This window comes from Emys orbicularis, chromosome 1 (genome assembly GCF_028017835.1).
Source record: "Emys orbicularis isolate rEmyOrb1 chromosome 1, rEmyOrb1.hap1, whole genome shotgun sequence".
Classification (NCBI taxonomy): Eukaryota; Metazoa; Chordata; order Testudines; family Emydidae; genus Emys; species Emys orbicularis.
Window position 1 is genome coordinate 320,589,260 of NC_088683.1, and position 19,557 is coordinate 320,608,816.

Below are 19,557 nucleotides of genomic sequence, written 5' to 3' on the forward strand. Positions count from 1 at the left end.
CAGATGACATGCGTCCATACTGATAACGGGTTCTGCTGAATAACAATCCAAAACAGTGCAGACCACCGCATGTTCATTTTCATCATCTGAGTCAGATGCCACCAGCAGAAGGTTGATTTTCTTGTTTGGTGGTTTGGGTTTTGTAGTTTCCGCATCGGAGTGTTGCTCTTTTAAGACTTCTGAAAGCATGCTCCACACCTCGTCCCTCTCCGATTTTGGAAGGCACTTCAGATTCTTAAACCTTGGTTCGAGTACTGTAGCTATCTTTAGAAATCTCACATTGGTACCTTCTTTGAGTTTTGTGAAATCTGCAGTGAAAGTGTTCTTAAAATGAACATGTGCTGGGTCATCATCCACGACTGCTATAACATGAAATATAAGGCAGAATGCAGGCAAAACAGAGCAGGAGACATGCAATTCTCCCCCAAGCTGTTCAGTCACAAATTTAATTAACGCTTTTTTTTTTTTTTTTTAAACGAGCATCATCAGCATGGAAGCATGTCCTCTGGAATGGTGGCAGAAGCATGAAGGGTCATACAAATGATTACCACAGGGGTCTCAAACATGTGGCCCGCGGAGTTCTTTGCTGCGGCCCGCCAAGCTCCCCACCCTCCCCCCGGAGTTACTTCCTGTGGCCGCCAAACTCCCCTCACCCACTTCTCTCCCTGCTCCTCCCCGCCAGCGCGCCGCTCCCTGCTCCTCTGACTACCTCCGGGCGCTTTCCAGAAGGGAAGGGGGAGGAGCAGGAAGCCGCGCACTCAGGGGAGGAGGAGGAGAAGAGACAGGGTAGGGATGGGGCCTCATGGAAGGGGTGGAGTGGGGGCTTTAATAGAAGTAATTCTAAAACTAAGTGAGTGTTTTGTCCTTTGAGTGAGGTGCATTACTGAGTGTATATATTTTATTAAAACCGCTTGGAAATGACTTAGTCGAAAAAAAGAACACTCATGAAAGAAAGAGTTTTCCAAGACAAATGCGAGAATTTATATTTTTTCACAGACGTAAAAGATAAAATACAATGCCTTATTTGTCAGCCAACGATTGCGGTTCCCAAGGAGCATAACGTGCGTCGGCACGACAACACGATGTACTGTGAAAAATATGATGCATTCACCGGAAAAATCCGAGAGGAAAAAGTTCGGCAACTTAAAGCAGCATCTGCCAAGCAAAGAACTTTCTTTTCAGAGACTAACAAGTCTAGTGAAGATTCAGTAAGAGCAAGTTTTGTGATAAGCGAAAGGATAGCTAAATCATCGCAACCTTTTACAGAAGGCCTATTCGTAAAAGAATGTCTTGTGAAGGCCAGCGAAATTTTATATCTTGATAGGAAGAAAGTTTTTGAAGGCATAAGCTTATCTGCCAATACAGTTGCCTGGAGGATAACGGATTTAGCAGATAATGTGCAAAAACAATCGAGTCAAATGGCAAAAGACTTCGAAGCATTTTCAATTGCTCTTAATGAGAGTACAGATGTATCAGATACCGCACAGTGTGCAGTGTTCATTAGCGGTATGGATTGCAATTTGAATATAACTGAAGAATTGCTAGACTTAATGCCACTGAAGGGTACCACAACGGGATGTGACATATTTCAAGGACTGGAAGAGTGCATTGAAAAAGCTGTGCTGTCATGGAACAAACTCGTATCTTTGGCTACCAACGGTGTGCCATCAATGTGCTCTGAAAATGTTGGTGTGGTTGGATTATTGAAGACCAAACTGAACAGCCTCAATATACCAGGAATTAGCTTCACCAGTATACATTGCATTTTGCACCAAGAAGCCCTGTGTAGTAAAAGTCTACAAATGAAGGAAGTTATGGATGTAGTTGTTAAAACCGTTAATTTTATACGTGCATGAGGGCTGAATCACAGACACTTCACTTCTTTTCTAGCAAGTATGGACAGCAAATATGGGGAACTCCTGTATCACACTCAAGTTAGATGGCTGAGTCATGGAAATGTTTTCAAGCTTTTTTTGCACTTCGAGAGGAGCTTGATTCCTTCATGAAAATGAAAAACAAGGAGGTTCCACAGCTTGCTGATTCCACTTTTATCTGCAACCTTGCTTTTCTAACAGATGTAACTGACCACCTGAATGCACTGAACTTGAAGCTTCAGGGTAGAAAACAGGTGATAACACAGATGTATGACAGTGTTAAGTCATTCAAAGTCAAGCTTACTTTGTGGGGGAAACAGCTGACTGCTGGCAATTTGGTCCATTTCTCAACACTGAACTCCTTAGAAAAAGTTGAACCCAAATCCTTAGAAATGATATCTGCATATTCTTTCAACTTATACAAAAAGTTTGATGTGTGGTTTAAAGATTTCAAGGCACTTGAACCACATTTTCAACTTTTTTCCTCACCATTTGCTGTGGAAATTGACAATGTTGCAGAGGAAATGCAGATGGAATTAGTGGAGCTGCAGTGTGATACCATTTTGAAGCAGTATATAGTTTTTCTCTTCCATGAAGATTAACAAATCTGTGTTATGGTCAAGGCTCACTGATGAACATTTGAAAGCCACACTGAGATTGGTTTTGTCTCAGGATATCAAACCTAATATTGCTGTTCTGGTTGATGCAAAATGCTGCCAGCTAAGTGGCCAAAAACGGAATGACTCAAAATTAGCATTGACTTTTCGCATTACAGTTTTTAAAAAAGTTAATAAATAGACTTTTAATAGCATATTATATTACTCTTCATTTTTTACTATACTTTTGTATCGTCATATGAAAAGGTTTCAGTGATGTGGCCCTCGGGCCAATGTACTAGTCCTCATGTGGCCCTTGCGGTGATTTGAGTTTGAGATCCCTGGATTACCATATCTGGCAAGTAAATAACTTGCAATGCCAGCTACAAAAGTGCCATGCAAATGCCTGTTCTCACTTTCAGGTGACATTGTAAATAAGAAGAGGGCAGCATTATCTCCTGTAAATGTAAACAAACTTGTTTGTCTTAGCGATTGGCTGAACAAGAAGTAGGACTCAGTGGATTTGTAGGTTCTGAAGTTTTACATTGTTTTGTTTTTAAGTGCAGTTATGTAACCAAAAAAAAAAATCTACATTTGTAAGTTGCACTTTCATGACAAAGATTGTGCTACAGTACTTGTATGAGGTGAACTGAAAAATACTATTTCTTTTACTTATTTTTACAGTGCAAATATTTGTAATAAAAAATAATATGCACTTCAATTTCAATTACAACACAGAATACAATACATATGAAAATGTAGAAAAACATCCAAAATATATAATAAATTTCCATTGGTATTCTATTGTTTAACAGTGCGATTAAAACGGTGATTAATTTTTTTGAATTAATCACGTAAGTTAACTGCGATTAATCGACAGCCCTAATCCAGAACCAATTTTTTTTTCTAGCAGGAGCTTCCTGGAATGTATTCCACTGAAAGGCCAGAGAGACTGGTCTGAAGGTGGGACTTGCATACACCTACATGCCAGTGGTTGAGGGTGCACAAATGAGCAACTGAGAAAGGAGATGTTCAGTCCTATTAGCAAGTGTGCAGTACCACAACCTTTAGTCTTTCCAGAAAAAAAACGGTTACCTACCTTCTGTAACTGTTGTTCTTCGAGATGTGTTGTTCATGTCCATTACACATTAGGTGTGCGCGCGTCGCGTGCACGGACGTCGGAAACTTTTTCCCTCAGCGGCTCCCGTCGGGCCGGCAGGGTCCCCCCTCCCGCCAGAGCGGCGCCCCGCTCTAGTGTATATATATCCCTGCGGGCCCGACCCTCCCTCGGTTCCTTCTTGCCGGTGATTCCGACAGAGGGGAAGGAGGGTGGGAAGTGTAATGGACGTGAACAACACATCTCGAAGAACAACAGTTACAGAAGGTAGGTGTGACGGGTGTGCAGTAGGTAACCGTTTTTTCTTCTTCGAGTGATTGTTCACATCCGTTACACATTAGGTGACTCACAAGCTTACCATTGGAGGAGGGTAGGAGTCAAGGAACAATTGATTGAAGCACAGCCCTGCCGACCACCGCGTCCTCTCTGGTCTGATGATGGATTGCGTAGTGGGCTGTGAACGTATGCACCGACGACCAGGTGGCCGCTTTACAGATTTCCTGGAGTGGAACCTGCGCCAAGAAAGCCGCCGAGGACGCTTGGGCCCTAGTCGAGTGAGCCCTGATCTCCGGGGCTGGTACGCTGGCGAGCTCATACCCCGTGCGTATGCAAAGCACAATCCATGCTGACAAGCGTTGCGCCGAGATAGGCTGGCCTTCCATTCTCTCCGCAATGGCAATGAACAGTTGCGTCGACTTGCGGAATGGCCTGGTCCGTTCCAGATAGAATGCCAAGGCTCTACAGACATCGAGGGTATGCAGGCTGCGGTGGCTTGGGTCCGTATGGGGCTTAGGGAAGAACACCGGTAAACAAATGTCCTGCCCCATATGAAATTGCGTGACTACCTTAGGAAGGAATTTGGGGTGCGGCCTCAGTTGCACCTTATCCTTATAAAAAACTGTATAAGGGGGTTCCGAAGTGAGGGCTCTCAATTCCGATACCCTCCTAGCCGATGTGATGGCCACGAGAAACGCTACCTTCCATGGGAGGTGCATGAGGGAGCAAGAGGCTAGGGGTTCAAAGGGCGGCCCCATGAGTTTAGTTAGGACCAGGTTAAGATTCCATGCAGGGACCGGCGGGCGCGAGTAGGGAAACACCCTCTCCAGCCCCTTGAGGAATCTGACTACTGTGGGGTTGGAGAACACCGAAACCCCCAACTCTCCGGGGTGGAACGCCGATATGGCGGCCAGATGCACTTTAATTGAGGCGGGGGCGAGCCCTTGATGCTTGAGGTGCAGCAAGTAGTCCAGTATTGATGGGACGGAGGCCTGCAGAGGCTGTATGTGATGAGGCTCACACCAGTGGGAGAACCTCTTCCATTTGGCAAGGTAGGTCGCTCTTGTGGAGGGCTTCCTACTACCAAGAAGAATTTGCTGGACCTGGTGGGAGCACCTGTGCTCCGTATCGTTTAGCCAGAGAGATACCACGCCGTGAGATGTAGCGACGGTAGGTTCAGGTGGAGTAGGCGACCCCGGTCCTGCGTGATGAGGTCGCGATGGAGGGGGAGGGCAATCTGGTCGGTCACGGACAGTTCCAGCAGGGTTGTGAACCAATGCTGGCGTGGCCACGCCGGTGTGATGAGGATGACTGTCACCTTGTCCCTGCGGGTCTTGAGCAGGACCCTGTGGATGAGCGGGAATGGTGGGAAGGCATACCTCAGGCTCCTGCCCCACGGAATCGCGAAGGCATCTGCCAATGAGCCCGGACTGAGGTTCTGGAATGAACAAAACTGAGGGCATTGGCTGTTGTCCTTGGTGGCGAAGAGATCCACCTGGGGAAACCCCCACCTCTGGAAGATTGAATGCAGGACATCCTCTCTCAGAGTCCATTCGTGCATGTGGTAGGACCTGCTGAGGCAGTCTGCTAACCCGTTTTGGACCCCTGGGAGATATGCTGCCAGTAGGTGGACTGAATGGGCTATACAGAAGTCCCATAGGAGGAGCGCCCTGTGACAGAGGGGAGAGGATCGGGACCCGCCCTGCTTGTTTATGTAGAACATGGCGGTAGTGTTGTCCGTCAGAACTGACACGCTGTGGCCTTCTATGGTAGCGTGAAAGGTCTGGCAGGCGAGGCGAACTGCCCTTAACTCCTTCAGATTGATGTGAAGCAACTTTTCTTCCCTGGACCATAAGCCCTGGGTCCGCAGGTCCCCAAGGTGCGCCCCCCAGCCCAGGTCTGGCACATCTGTCACTAACGTCAGAGTGGGTTGCGGGGTGGCGAAAGGGACCCCTTCGCAAACCTGCTGCTGATCGAGCCACCAGCGGAGGGAGTTCGACACCCGAGCTGGGATCGTCACTACTAGGTCTAAGGGGTCTCTGTTGGGGCGATACGTTTGGGCCAGCCACAACTGTAACGGTCTGAGTCTTAGGCGGGCATGTCTAACTACATATGTGCAAGCTGCCATCTCCCCAAGAGTTGCATACAGCATCTGGCCGTGGTCGTGGGGGAATTGTTAGATGGAGCTTACGACCCTTTGAATGGCCAGGAACCGTGACACTGGAAGACTTGCCCGTGCCGCCACCGAGTCCAGGACTGCTCCTATGAAATCCAGTCTCTGTGTGGGGATCAGTGAGGACTTGGGTACATTGACCAGTAGACCGAGCTTGCGGAACACCTGTAACGCCAGTACCACGTGGGAGCGGACCTCGTCCTCTGACCTGCCCGCGAGGAGCCAGTCGTCCAAGTACGGGTATACCCGCATCTTTCTTTTTTTGAAGAAAGGCTGCCACCACGGACATGCATTTCGTGAACACTCGCGGGGCCGTTGCTAGGCCGAAGGGTAAGACCGTAAATTGGAAATGGTGTTGGTTGATGGTGAAGCGCAGGAACCGACGGTGGGCCGGGCGGATGGCGATGTGAAAGTACGCATCTTTCATATCGAGGGCAGCGTACCAATCCCCCGGATCCAGGGATGGGATAATAGCGCCAAGGGAGACCATACGAAAACGTGCCTTGACCAAAAATTTGTTTAGTTTGCGGAGGCCCAAAATGGGACGGAGGCCCCCTTTCGATTTGGGAATTAGGAAAATCTGGAGTAAAACCCTTTCCCTCTTAGGTCCGGAGGGACCTCTTCCACTGCTCCTACTTTGAGGAGGGCCCGCACCTCCTGCATAAGGAGTTGCTCGTGAGAGGGGTCCCTGAAGAGGGACGGGGATGGGGGGTGGGAGGGAGGGGGCGAGGAGAACTGAAGGGTGTATCCCGCCTCCACCGTGCGAAGGACCCAACGGTCCAATGTTATACGGGACCAAGCACGGTAAAAATGGGACAGGCGGTCCCTGAAACATAGAGGAGGATCCGGTATAAGGGTCGATATGCTGTCCTCGATCACAGCTTCAAAACCCTTGCTTATTTCCCGGCTGCGGCTTGCCTTGGCCGTGGCTTTGGCCCTGATTAGGCGTGTTGTTACGTCTACGCCTGTTATCCCTGCCCCTTCTGCAGTACGGTTCCTGTCTAGGACGAGGGTGGTATTGCCTCTGCGGTGGTTGGGGCTTAAAGGGTTTCCTCTGTGTCACTGGGGTGTGCATTCCTAACGACTTGAGGGTTGCTCGAGAGTCTTTGAGGCTATGCAATCTGGCATCCGTCTGGTCTGAGAACAAGCCTGACCCATGGAACGGGAGGTCTTGCAAGGTGTTTTGTATCTCTGGGGGAAGGCCGGAAGCCTGTAGCCATGCCGAGCACCTCATCACCACTCCTGACGCGATTGTCCTGGCCGCTGCGTCCGCGGAATCAAGGGAGGCCTGCGAAGAGGTTTTGGCTACTGCCTTCCCCTCGTCCACCAGGGCAGCGAACTCTGGTTGTGAACCCTGGGGCAGGGAGTCCTTAAACTTGGAGACTGATGCCCAAGAATTGAAATTGTGTCTGTTCAGAATCGCTTATTGGTTAGCGATCCTCAACTGGAGGCCCCCGGACGAGTAGACCTTCCTACCAAATAAGTCCAAGCGCTTTGCCTCCTTGGCCTTGGGGGCCGGGGCTTGCTGGCCATGCCGCTCTCGTTCGTTGACCGCAGAGACTACCAGCGAACAGCGTGCTGGATGAGAAAAGAGGAAGTCAAACCCCTTGGAGGGGGCGAAGTACTTCCTCTCTACGCCTTTCGCAGTTGGTGCGCTGGAGGCTGGTGTTTGCCACACTGTCTTATAGTTCGACTGTACTGTCTTTATGAGCGGGAGTGCAATCTTGGAGGGGCCTTCCGGGCATAGGATGTCAACCATGGGGTCCTCCTGCTCTACAGTCTCCTCCGCCTGCAACCCCAGATTGAGGGCTACTCGGCAGAGCAGATCCTGGTGTGCCCGATGGTCAATCGGGGAAGAGCCGGACACTGTCGTGCCTGCCACGGCTTCATCTGGTGAGGAGGAAGAGGTTAGGGCCTTCTGTGCGTCCTCCTCTTCCTGCAACTCCTCACCTACTGGACGCTCCTCTGGGGTCTGTCCTATAGTGTGGGCCTGAGACGGTGCCGGGCTCGGTGCCGAGTCGACTCTTTCTTGCTCCGGAGGTCTGGAGACCGTGGCCTCCTTGCGAGAGGAGGGGCACCCCTGCGGGGAGCGGGACCGGTGTCTCGAGGGGCCAGATCTCGAGGTCCTGGACGGGGGGCCTTGCTGGTGGTAGGCCCAAGGGGTCCAGAATGGCCATTGTCCTGGCTGGCCCCACTGTGGGTGCCAAGCGGCTTCGTGTTCCCTACCGGCCGGTGCCCTGTGGGCAAATCTGCTGGACTGGCCCGAGTCTGCCTCCGAAACCACGGACGGTGACCTGGATGGCCACAGTGGTGCTGTGGGACGGTGCCGGTCCGGGGTCGGAGAGTAGTACCTCCGTGACAGGGACCGGGAGTAACGTCTTGCCGACCTGGACCGGTACCGGTGACCTCGGGACCGGGAACGACTGTGAGTGGTCGGTCTTGGGGATCGCGTGGCTGACACGTCCCAGTGCCTACTCGAGTAGGGCTGCTGGGTCGGTGCCGGGCGCTTGTTGGGCCCCGACCGCTGTGCAGCCCTCTGCGCCAAGGGTAGCCGGGAGTCCACCGAGGCGGAGCTCGACCGGGAACGGCACCGAGATGGTGACCGTGATGGGCGCACCATTGCCGGCTTGCCTCTGGATGGCAGTCTTGGCGGATTATCTTTGGTTTGGAGGGGGCCCTCAGCGGACAATTCGATGAGGTCCTTTGCTGCCTCAAACGTGTCCGGGGTGGAGGGCTGTTCCAAAAGCTCCTCCAGCCCTTCCTCCTCACTCGATGCGCCTATCCCGGGGCTCGACGGGCCTCGCGGCGCCGGAGCCACTGGAACCGGGATGTGTCCTGGGGTCGCCACTCCCTTAGGCACATTCGAGGTCTTCGCGGGCGCTGCCCTCTTATGCAGGGAGCGTCCTCAGGCCTTGGGTTGGCCCTTCGATTTTGCCGGCGAAGATGACCAGTGCCAGGGGCGGTCTTGCTGTGTTGGTGCCGTCGGCTTATGGTGCCCCGCCGGTGTCGGATCACGAACCGATGCCGGGGCACTCCGCACCGAAGTTGACGGTGCCGCGGCCTGATGCGGAGGGTTGTAATGCAGCCTCCATGAGCAGCTGCTTAAGGCGAAAGTCTCTCTCTTTCTTAGTCCTGGGCTTGAAGGCCTTACAGATCTTGCAGCGCTCTTTTTGGTGTGCTTCCCCCAGGCAACGGAGGCACGAGTCGTGGGGATCGCTTATCGGCATAGGCTTGCGGCACGTGGCACAAGCCTTGAAGCCTTGGGCGTGCGGCATGCCCCGCCGCCCAGGGCCGGTGTCGGGATTGACCAAACACCTAAAACAAAGGAGCTTAACTACTACTGAAGAACTGTTAACTGCTAAGATTAACACTAGGTACTAAAGAACTGATAACTGCTAAAAAGAACACTAACTATTAACGCTAAGGGACACTCTCAAGCGAGAGACAGAGTTGTTCCAACGCCGTCACGGACGGTAAGAAGGAACTGAGGGAGGGTCGGGCCCGCAGGGATATATATACGCTAGAGCAGGGCGCTGCTCTGGCGGGAGGGGGGACCCTGCCGGCCCGACGGGAGCCGCTGAGGGGAAAAGTTTCCGACGTCCGTGCACGCGACGCGCGCACACCTAATGTGTAATGGACGTGAACAATCACTCGAAGAAGAATCAAGTTTTCTAAGAGGAGCCTGAGCTATCATCTGACTGTCACAGATGAAGGGACAGTTCCATTTTAGTCATGATTATGGGTTAGATCAGACCAGTGAAGAAATTATGCAAGAAGCTGCTATACTTGCTGACACTGACTACATATCAATGTTAGTTTGTTTAGATTTTATTTCCCCCATATCTTATGTTAATTACGATCCCCCTTGTTTGACTGCGATAAGTCCCTGACACCAGATCACTGTAAAAAACTTTCATTCCACTCTATATATATATATATATATATATATATATACATATACACACACACACACACACATATACACACACAAAACCAACCTCCTTTGATTTCCATTTTAGAACACTGAACCTAAAAGAAACACAGACCATCAACTCCCTAGTTACTGGTATTAGGTCTTGCCTACACCAACTTGCAACTAAGTCCCACAGTATGGTAGAACACCTCTCCAGCAATGCAGCATAATCTAATGGGCAAGACACCAGACTGGAAGTCAGAGACCTTGGTTCTATTCCCAGCTCTGCCACTGACCTGCTGTGCCACCTTGGGCATGTTACTTCATCTCTCTGGGCCTCTATTTCCCCTCCCACACTTTGTCTTGTCTATTTAGATTGTTAGCTCTTTGTGACAGGGACTGTGTCTCACTACGTATCTGTATAGAACCAAACTGAATGTGACTAACATGAATGGGACCTCTAGGTGCTATCCTAATACAAAATGATGATAATAATAAAAGCACACTTTGGTTTTGCAACTGGGTCAGGAAATTGTAACTGAGTACCTCAAATCTGGTAATGGCTTTGGTAATTTCCAAACAATTGAGTATTAGATTTTAAGGGCAATATGATATGGTATTTTTAATGCAGCAGATCTTCTCCATCATAGAACAGTTCCAAATTATTAATCTTAAAAACTACCTAACCTACAACAAAATTAATAATTACCAATAAATTACTCAGCTCTTTTAAAGTTTTTATTTTCACCCATGTGTTTAATCACTTGCAAATCTTGACTTACGTTAGTAATGTACGGTTCAATAGCTTGAGCTGTCCTCTTTAGTAAAGCCTTTGCCAAGTCATATGCTTGCTTGTTTAAATTCTGAAAAACAAATAGCAAACTTTGATCCACACAATCTTAAATATAGAATTTAAGAATCTTGAAATTAACATGTACTAATAAATAATAAACCCCCTTGAATCCCTCAGTAGTTAAAGGGATGCTGTCAGATCAAAGTTGGTCCAAAATTTAGGTTTTGTAAAACAGAGCTTGGAAACTTAATGCACCTAATAGACAGTGGTGAATGCGGCATTTTCCCAGGGAAATTCAGAAGCATGAACAATCAATTCTCTCAGAAACAAAAATTTAATATTTTTTAAATTAAGTTTATCGCCATTATGGTTTTGAAGATAACCTTCCAAATATGACCCAACGTGGATGGAATCGGTGCTGCCTGTCTTCCTGATCTGTAAACCAACAGCCAAAGTGCCTGCATCTGCTGCTGTTCCTCATGGCTCTTTTGCTGCTTGGGGAAAGCTGTGTCCCACAACATATACTGGCACTGGAGTTAGTCATGTGAGAGAGACCCAAAAATGGAAGCTGGTGAGAGGCAGAACAGCAGATACCTTCTACCCTTGCAGCCACCAGGCATCTATGTGGGAGGGGTATATAGCAAAGAGATCACAGCCTCGCTCTCCTATAGGGGTATGCAGCATAGACATGACAGCCTCGCTCTCCTACAGATGCACAGTCTGGATGACTAGGGAGAGAAAACAAAACACAACCTTTCTTCCCTTCTACAACGAGAAGAGGTTGGTGAATACAAATATTCCAAGCAGCACTTTGGTAGGGATCTTGGCACACTTTCCTCTTCTGCGATCTAAAAGTTGGGTTTTGTTTCTCACTATGGTATTTCCCATAAAACACATCAATGGTGGGCTTCCCCTGCCTTTCCCACCACTTATTTCTTGTATCAATCTCTAACTAGTATGTAAGTTTTTCAATCCCTGTTGCAAAACTAATTTTTCAATAATTTCAGGAGCAGCAGACCAATTAAAACGTTCTCCTGCAGTATTTGCAACACCAAAATTGCAGTACTATTTTAATGCAATGAAATTTGCTTTTAAAATTACCCTTTAAGGTTAAGCAAACAAATGTGAAACTGAAAACTTCAACTGTAAAAAAAATCAAATGCTCAGTTCTGATAATCTAGTGTTATTTGTAATAAGAAAAAAACTGAATAATTTTTAACCTGAAAGAACCCTATATAAGATAATATGGAGTTGTTTTTATATTCCATTTAAAAGAAAAAAAATAGTTGTAAAGTATGATCTGTATAGAAATCATAGAACCATTGGGTTAGAATGGACCGCAAAGGTCATCTAGTCTAAGCCCCTGCCAAGATACAGGATTTGTTGTTTCTCAACCATCGAAGACAGCTATCCAGCCTCTTTTTGAAAACCTCTACTGAAGGAGATTCCATGACTTCCCTAGGTAGTTTGTGTAGTATAGTAACATTGCTACATATGAAAGGATATTCTTCATTTTACTCTAAATGTTTTCTAATCAGCATGCATTATCAGAAACAGGAACTTACCTGAAAACGGTTTGCTTAATTTCTACGCGACTATTTTAATGCACACAGGGAGAAATATATCCTTAAATTTGTAATACCACTCTACCCTTAAACTTTCCAACCCTAAAACTTAGTATACTTGACCAGAAGGTTCCAATCTGAGGGATGGGAGCAAAGAGACACATTTTTAGTTGTAATGGTACAAGAAAAACACACCATTGGTAAGTAAAAATATTAAATCAGTCAACATAAAGGAAAAATCTGAAGACTGAAAAAAAAATTTCAATATTTATTGGACTCAAGATTTGAGTCACTGCCTAAGTTCCCTCTAAGCTGCACGGCCACGCAGCAGTCTATTAAGCGCCTCTCCCCCAGCCCTGGACCTACCGCAGCAGTGAGAGGCTCCCCTCCCCCGGCCCCAACCCAGCCCAGCCAGTACCGGGTTTATAATGGTGCCAGGCTCACGATCAGCAGGGGCCTCGCCGGCCTGGTGTTCCACCTTCACTTGCGCTACGTCCCAGCAGCCGCTGTGCTGGCTCCTCTCCTCTCTGGCCCCTCCCTGGTGCTCCTCTAGGCCCGCAGGCCCAGGGCATCACCCAACCTCCCACCCCCGTCCACTCGCTCCTGAGGGCTCCTCTCTCTGCCCTCCGTCACTGGCAGGCAGCAGCCGCCGGCTACCTACCAGTGACCTGGGGTGGGGGGGAACAGCAGCCGCGGAAAGGAGCCCACAGCCACTGCTGCGCCGTCAGTGATGGACAGTCCACTGCTTCGGGCTCCCCGGGGAGCCCAAAGCCACAGACCATCACCAGTGGCCCAGACTGCAGACAGACCTGCTGTGGCTGGGGGAGAGGAACCCCTCCCCGGCCTCCAACCCAGCCCAGGACCTGCCCAGGCCAGGGGAGAAGCGCCTATCCTGCGGCTCTAGCCGCAGAGCTGCCGCAGCAGAGAGAAGCACCTCTCCCCACCCCAGCCCAGGTGCTACTACAGGGAGAGAGAGCTGGGGGGAATCCTCTCTCCCCCTGCTGTAGCCGTGGGGCAGCCTGCACCCCAAACCCCTCATCTCCAGCCCCACCCTGGAGCCCTCACACACACACCCCAACCTTCTTCCCCAGCCCTGAGCCCCTTCCTACACTCCGAACCCCTCGGCTCCACCCCCGCCACATTAATTTTCTTATGTGCACCAATATGGAGGTGATGTGTCTCATCACCTCCATATTTGTGCACATAACAAAATTCATTCCACACATGCGTGGGAAAAATTAGAGGGAACACTGGCCACTAGAAGCATATACAAATTCTCATCCTGAACAATTATTCAGTGTTTTCATAGAACCTGATCATGGAAAAGACTTGAAACAATAACTGATCTACAACTATCTTCACTTTTTTTTTCTTGAGAGGGACATAAAACTGAGCCACATTTAGCACCTGAACCCAGACAGCAAGGGGAAATATACTACATACAATGAACAAAAATCAATCACTGGAGACACAAAGTCATAGTTAGCAAACAAAACCCAGAATGAGCAGATGAAGTCAAGATATGATGATTTAATATGCTCTTGAAGATTCTAAAACAATAAAAGAGTATAGTTACTCAATTCTCTTGTTTTTAAAGAAGGACTTAATAAATAAAAAAAAATTTAAATAAAATTTTAATTTATTTATTAAATTTATTTATTTATTATTTTATTTATTAATTTTGGGTAATTTTAAAAAAATGTTTTTTTTGTTGTTGTTTTTTTAAACCACCTACTGTTGTCAAAGGGTTATCTCACCAATGTCACAATGAAGAGACAAGTCACTCCTCTAGAAATGTTCATTTAGCAGTAATGGGGAGGAAACTTTAAACTGTATTCAAGAATTGCAGATCATACAATTTTCCACTTTCCAAAAACAAATTTATTAAAAAACTTGACAAGTATTTTTTGAAAGATGTAGTAACTTGCATTTTTTAAATTTATATTTAATGGACGCGAGACATAAGGAAAGCCGTTAACACCCAAAGAGACATAGCAGTAATAATGGACAGCAAATTACATTATAGTTTGCAACATGATGTGGCAGCAATTACAAATAATAACAGTAGTAATACAAGACTGTGGGCAGCATACGTAGAAACCTCACATCATGGAGCAAGTTACAGCTTCTGTCCAGTGAAAACAAACACTGAACACTGCGTTCAAGCTCTGGACACCTTTACCCAAAACGATCAACACAAATTAGAGGGTGTTCAGAAATAAAGCAACAAAAATTAGAGTACTTGAAGGAATGACTCGAGATAAAATAAAAACAGCTAAATATGTATAGTTTGACAAAGCAAGTGTTTAATAGGGCTGTGCTAACTGACTATGAACATTTGAAACGTATAAAACAAGTAAGAGGAGAAATTATTTAGGGTGATAGAAGGAAGTTAAGAAAGGGAAAATGATAGTGAGATCATCAGGCTGTGGAAATAATGTCCCAAAAGGTGATGGAAATCCTACTACTTGAAGCATTTAAAACCAGACTTCACAAAGAGTAGCCCAAGTGTACTGTGGGGAGCAATCATGCTCTAGCAACAGGACAGACCAACACTAATAAGGCCTTTCGTTCTTCATTTCCATGATCTGATGCATGGTTCTAATTATGAAAGTTATTTTACAGAATCATCTAAACACTCTAAAGTGGGTAATTATACCAATTTCCTCCCCATCTATAATGAAATGCAACAGAACTCTATAGTATGATCCTTTATGCACTACAGCAGAGATCGGCAACCTTTGGCACGCAGCCTGTCAGGGTAAGCACCCTGGCGGGCCGGGCCGGTTTGTTTACCTGCCGCGTCCGCAGGTTCGGCCAATTGCAGCTCCCACTGGCCGCGGTTCGCCACTCCAGGCCAATGGGGGCGGCGGGAAGCAGCGGCCAGCACATCCCTCGGCCTGCACCGCTTCCCGCAGCCCCCATTGGCCTGGAGTGGCGGACCGCGGCCAGTGGGAGCCGCAATTGGCCGAACCTGCAGACGTGGCAGGTAAACAAACCGGCCCGGCCGCGTGCCAAAGGTTGCCGATCCCTGCACTACAGCTTGTCACTGTTGGCAAGGGTATCTAGCAGTCAACCCAATGAAATCCTTTATTGGCCTAAAAAGGGGAGGCAGTCAATGGTAACTAGGTGCCAAGGAGTTTCTGAAAATCCCACTAGGTACAAATCTGCATCTTTAGGTGCCTAAATACCTTTGAAAAATGTTCCTTTGTGCTTTAGCTGGTAAATTTTATGACTATTTCACACTGTGCACCAAAAGCACTATAAATACAGCACAAGAAATAACAAAAGATACGTTTTAAAGAAAAGCTTAGACCCGTTAATACATTTGAGACAAAAGCAAGATGCGATGAATTCAAAAGTGTAAGGGGCTTCAGGGGAGGTGGCGATATAAATAGGAGAAAATAGGATGTAGGGAGCAAAGAGAGCAAAACAACAACAAAAAATACTTGATTTTAACAAATCCATAAAACCAAAATGTAAGATATTACTCTGTGGAATATGTGGATAACTACTGAATAATTTTCAATTTTTCCCTGGTCTTTCATCCCTTGGTGTTAGTTGGTACAAACACCACAGAATACTTGCAAGAAGAAAAACTACTAAACTCCCCACATGAAAAGAAAAGCTACATCTTCATATCAAGTTAAAAAAAACTTCTCTATCAGATTGTTCATTATTGCAAGAGACTACTTATTCTATTAAGAGTTTGCTCTTTTTACCTAGCTATTAATTGGTCTGTTTTTCCTGACACACATTTTCATATTACAGAGTATTTTGCTAATGCTTAACATTCTTTGGCATCTCGTATTCACTCCGAGAATCATTTCACCTATCTCCACTTTTTGTAACATCATGATGTTTGACATTATTTAATCTTTATATTAAGTAGCTGCAGAGGACCCAAATAAGTCTATTGTTCTATACACCATGCAGAAAGGTTGACATGGTCCCTGTCAAAAAGAGCATAAAATCTTAGAAATCTTGCCATGTTCAGTTTTTCTCTTTCAGCACTTGCAGAAAAAGAAGCATGTCTTTACCACATAAAAGCACTTTTTTCTTGCATTGATTGCTACAAGCCTAGTGGGAATGCTGTAGAATGGAGACAGTTCTCCCTGCAATTCTATAATTTAATATTAGTAGAAGATAAAATTGCACACTTATTCACACACTATTTCACTAAAGAGAACCAATACCATATAGTACACTAAGGACTAGCATCTGAAGGCATTGTTCATGTCACATCTCTCAATTTCCCCTACAATTTTAGTGAAATATTATCCATGAGAAATTTCTTCATAATCTATATGTTGCAAAAGCCACCAAGAGATTTAATAATTCAAAAGCTAGTGCAAAGATTAGGAGGCATACTAAAAATACAGGAAAGCCACTAGATACCAAGAACATTGCTGACTCTGCCTGATCTGCATTCTTAAACATATTACTGAGCTTTAGATTTTCAGGAATCAGCTTACTTTCAAAATCCCTGACAAATATATCCTGAGAACTGACATTTCTGAAAACTGAGCACTTAAAAAAAAAGAAAAAGGAAGAATTTATTTTTAATCAAGATGTGTATCTTATTGAGCAGCTATTTGCCAGTTTTATCACTTGTCATGTCATGTTTAAATATGAACTGTGTTCTATGGGGGGCAGGGAAGAGGTTTACAATTTTGTGAGGCACCTAGCACGTTGCTGGGTGTTTTAAAAGATATTATGTATAAATAAATTTGTTTTCACCTCTTCTCCACTACTTGGTCAGAAAAGACCGTATGGTTGCCCCTCTCAATGATATGTCTGTCATACACACACACAGAATTTTGAGACACTTGTGGGTCCTCCTATGATTCTCCTTGAGCTTCCCCACTTTGATTTCTCCCAAGATGAAAAAAATTAGCTCTACCCCATTTAAGAGGTTTGTGTTGTTTTCGTGTAAAAACAGCTTCCCTCCTGGATCGGTGTTTGTACCAACTGACAAAATTACAGAACACAGCCAAATAGCTGTCTCTCACCCTGTACAGGTACATAATCTTAAAATACGAATTAATGCTAAAATACTAACTAAGGATTAAATCTAAAGCTAACTGAGTAACACAAACTATTTACAATAGACTAAACAACCAGAGTTTAAAACAGAAATAAAGGACCACTAAAGTATTCTGACTCTAGCCTAAGGCTATAGTTGAAGGAACTGAGTGGCAGTTGGTTCACTACGCCCCTTTATGCCCTCGGGGGAGAGGGAGATGGCCTGAGAGCATGTGCAGACCACCAGGAGACTGCTAGCAAGAAGAAAGTTCCGATCTCCAGTGCTAGGGAGCATACAATATCATGACTGGAAGACAGACAACCACACGAAAAACTAAACTGTAGAGACAGTCAAAACAAGGCAATTAGCTCCCTTATTCTTTAGGCTGAGGTACCATCTACCAAAAAAACATGCCCCTTACTTTAAAACATACCCCTAGACTAAAAAAATGAAACCAAACTTATTACAGACTTGCTATCTATGTGTACTTGTAATGGTTCTGACTCAGGGTTTGGTATGGAAGCATGGCCTAGTGGTCAAAGCTGCAACTTGTGACCAGTAGGGGAGTTGTGGGGAGGGGAGCCTGAGCCCTCCCACTCCACTGAGCTCTGACCCAGGGCCCTCTGGGCTACCAGTAGTCTGGCAACCGAGGCCAAAAAGGCTGCCCTCCCTGGGCCACTTCCTCTCGTCACCCCACCACCCAACTCAGCTTAGTTCACGACTTTCCCCTGTTGGGGAAGTCCAAATCAAATAAATAAAAAGGGATTACCAGTGTCCAGAGTCCACAGGCCGGGGGTACTTCTCTTCTCTGATTGTTTCTGGGGTGAGTTCTCCCTTTCCTCAGGGAGGGCCCTTTTTGGGCAGCTATGTCAGACTCTAGGCTTCCCTGGGCTCTATGCTACTGGAGCTGTGGGCTGCTAGTCTGCTCCTTTCCAGCTCTGTCACCCAAATGAACTGTTTACCCGTCTTAATTCCTCCACCAGATGGAGCATTTGCAGCAGGTGTGGCAGGGCTGGCTGGGCCCAAAATAATCTCTTAACCCCTTGTTGCCCACTGTGGGGTTTGTACACTCCAAACCCTTATGGAAATACCTGGTATCTCCACTTAGTCTTTTTTTTTGGGGGGGGGGGGGGAGGGAAGGGAGGGAGAGGAGAAAAGGAAAGCAAGGCTGGAAAACAAATGGACATGAACCACAGATTTTTTTGATGGCTACCCTAACAGCCCAGGAGCTTCCCCTGAACTAATCAGAGCACATGATCCATGGTCTCAACACTCCCAAAAGCCCTTGAAAGCTTTTTAAGTTATCAGGTGGGAAGGTTACTACAGGAACCACTAATTATGTCTGAATACACTTTGAGGGGAAATAAGACAGGGACTGACAGGAGCAGGACAAACTGAAGTGAAGATATTGTGAAACTGACTGGTCAAGTAGTGTCAACTGACCACCTATTATTTTACTATGGTCAAATATCCCTGATGTAAGCAGCGGCCTTCCTTTTTGATTGCATCATGATGCCACTGTTAGCAAGGCTACTTAAACGTCTTTATCACACACTTTACTACACACTAATGTCACCTGTTGGGAAAAAGGTGAACTAACTGGAAGTTGAGTATCTCAATTGGCTGGAATCTTCTAGAACAAACACTGTATGTACATACATCTTTATTTGTATACCGAGCCATCAATTTACATCATGGTTCACAAAGCACATTAAACAAGTTAAAAGACATGATCCCTGCCCCTCAGAGCTTACAAAACTGGCAAAACAAACATACAGAAATTAACTCAGAAGGGAACTGGAGAAAGGAGATGGGGGGTTCAGATCATAGAATATCAGGGTTGGAAGGGACCTCAAAAGGTCATCTAGTCCAACCCCCTGCTCAAAACAGGACCAATTTCCAGACATATTTTTACCCCAGTTCCCTAAATGGCCCCCTCATGGATTGAACTCACAACCCTGGGTTTAGCAGACCAATGCTCAAACCACTGAGCTATCCCTCCCCCAAGGTTCAGTCATTAAACCTTCTCCCACAACACAAAGAACAGAGGCACAGCTATTAAACCTCTCCCTTAAACAAAAGTATCACAGCTGTTCACCCCTCAACACTTCCCCCAGTCTCAAAAACAAACAACCCACATTAAATGTATATAAGTAAGCTTCCACTTCTCCCCTCTCGACAAAAATTCCCTTCATAACCCCCACCCACCCCTATCCCCAGTGAA

The 19,557-nt window shown here is 46.5% G+C and overlaps 1 protein-coding gene across 1 annotated transcript in view; it reads right to left on the bottom strand.

The window, feature by feature from the left end:
* The window catches only part of PDS5B (PDS5 cohesin associated factor B), a 252,523-nt gene that overhangs the window by 149,006 nt on the left and 83,960 nt on the right, over positions 1 to 19,557 (bottom strand). The window contains exon 7 of the mRNA XM_065403763.1: positions 10,732 to 10,812. Coding sequence (XP_065259835.1) covers positions 10,732 to 10,812 — 81 coding nt within the window. The remainder of the gene's footprint in view (positions 1 to 10,731; positions 10,813 to 19,557) is intronic.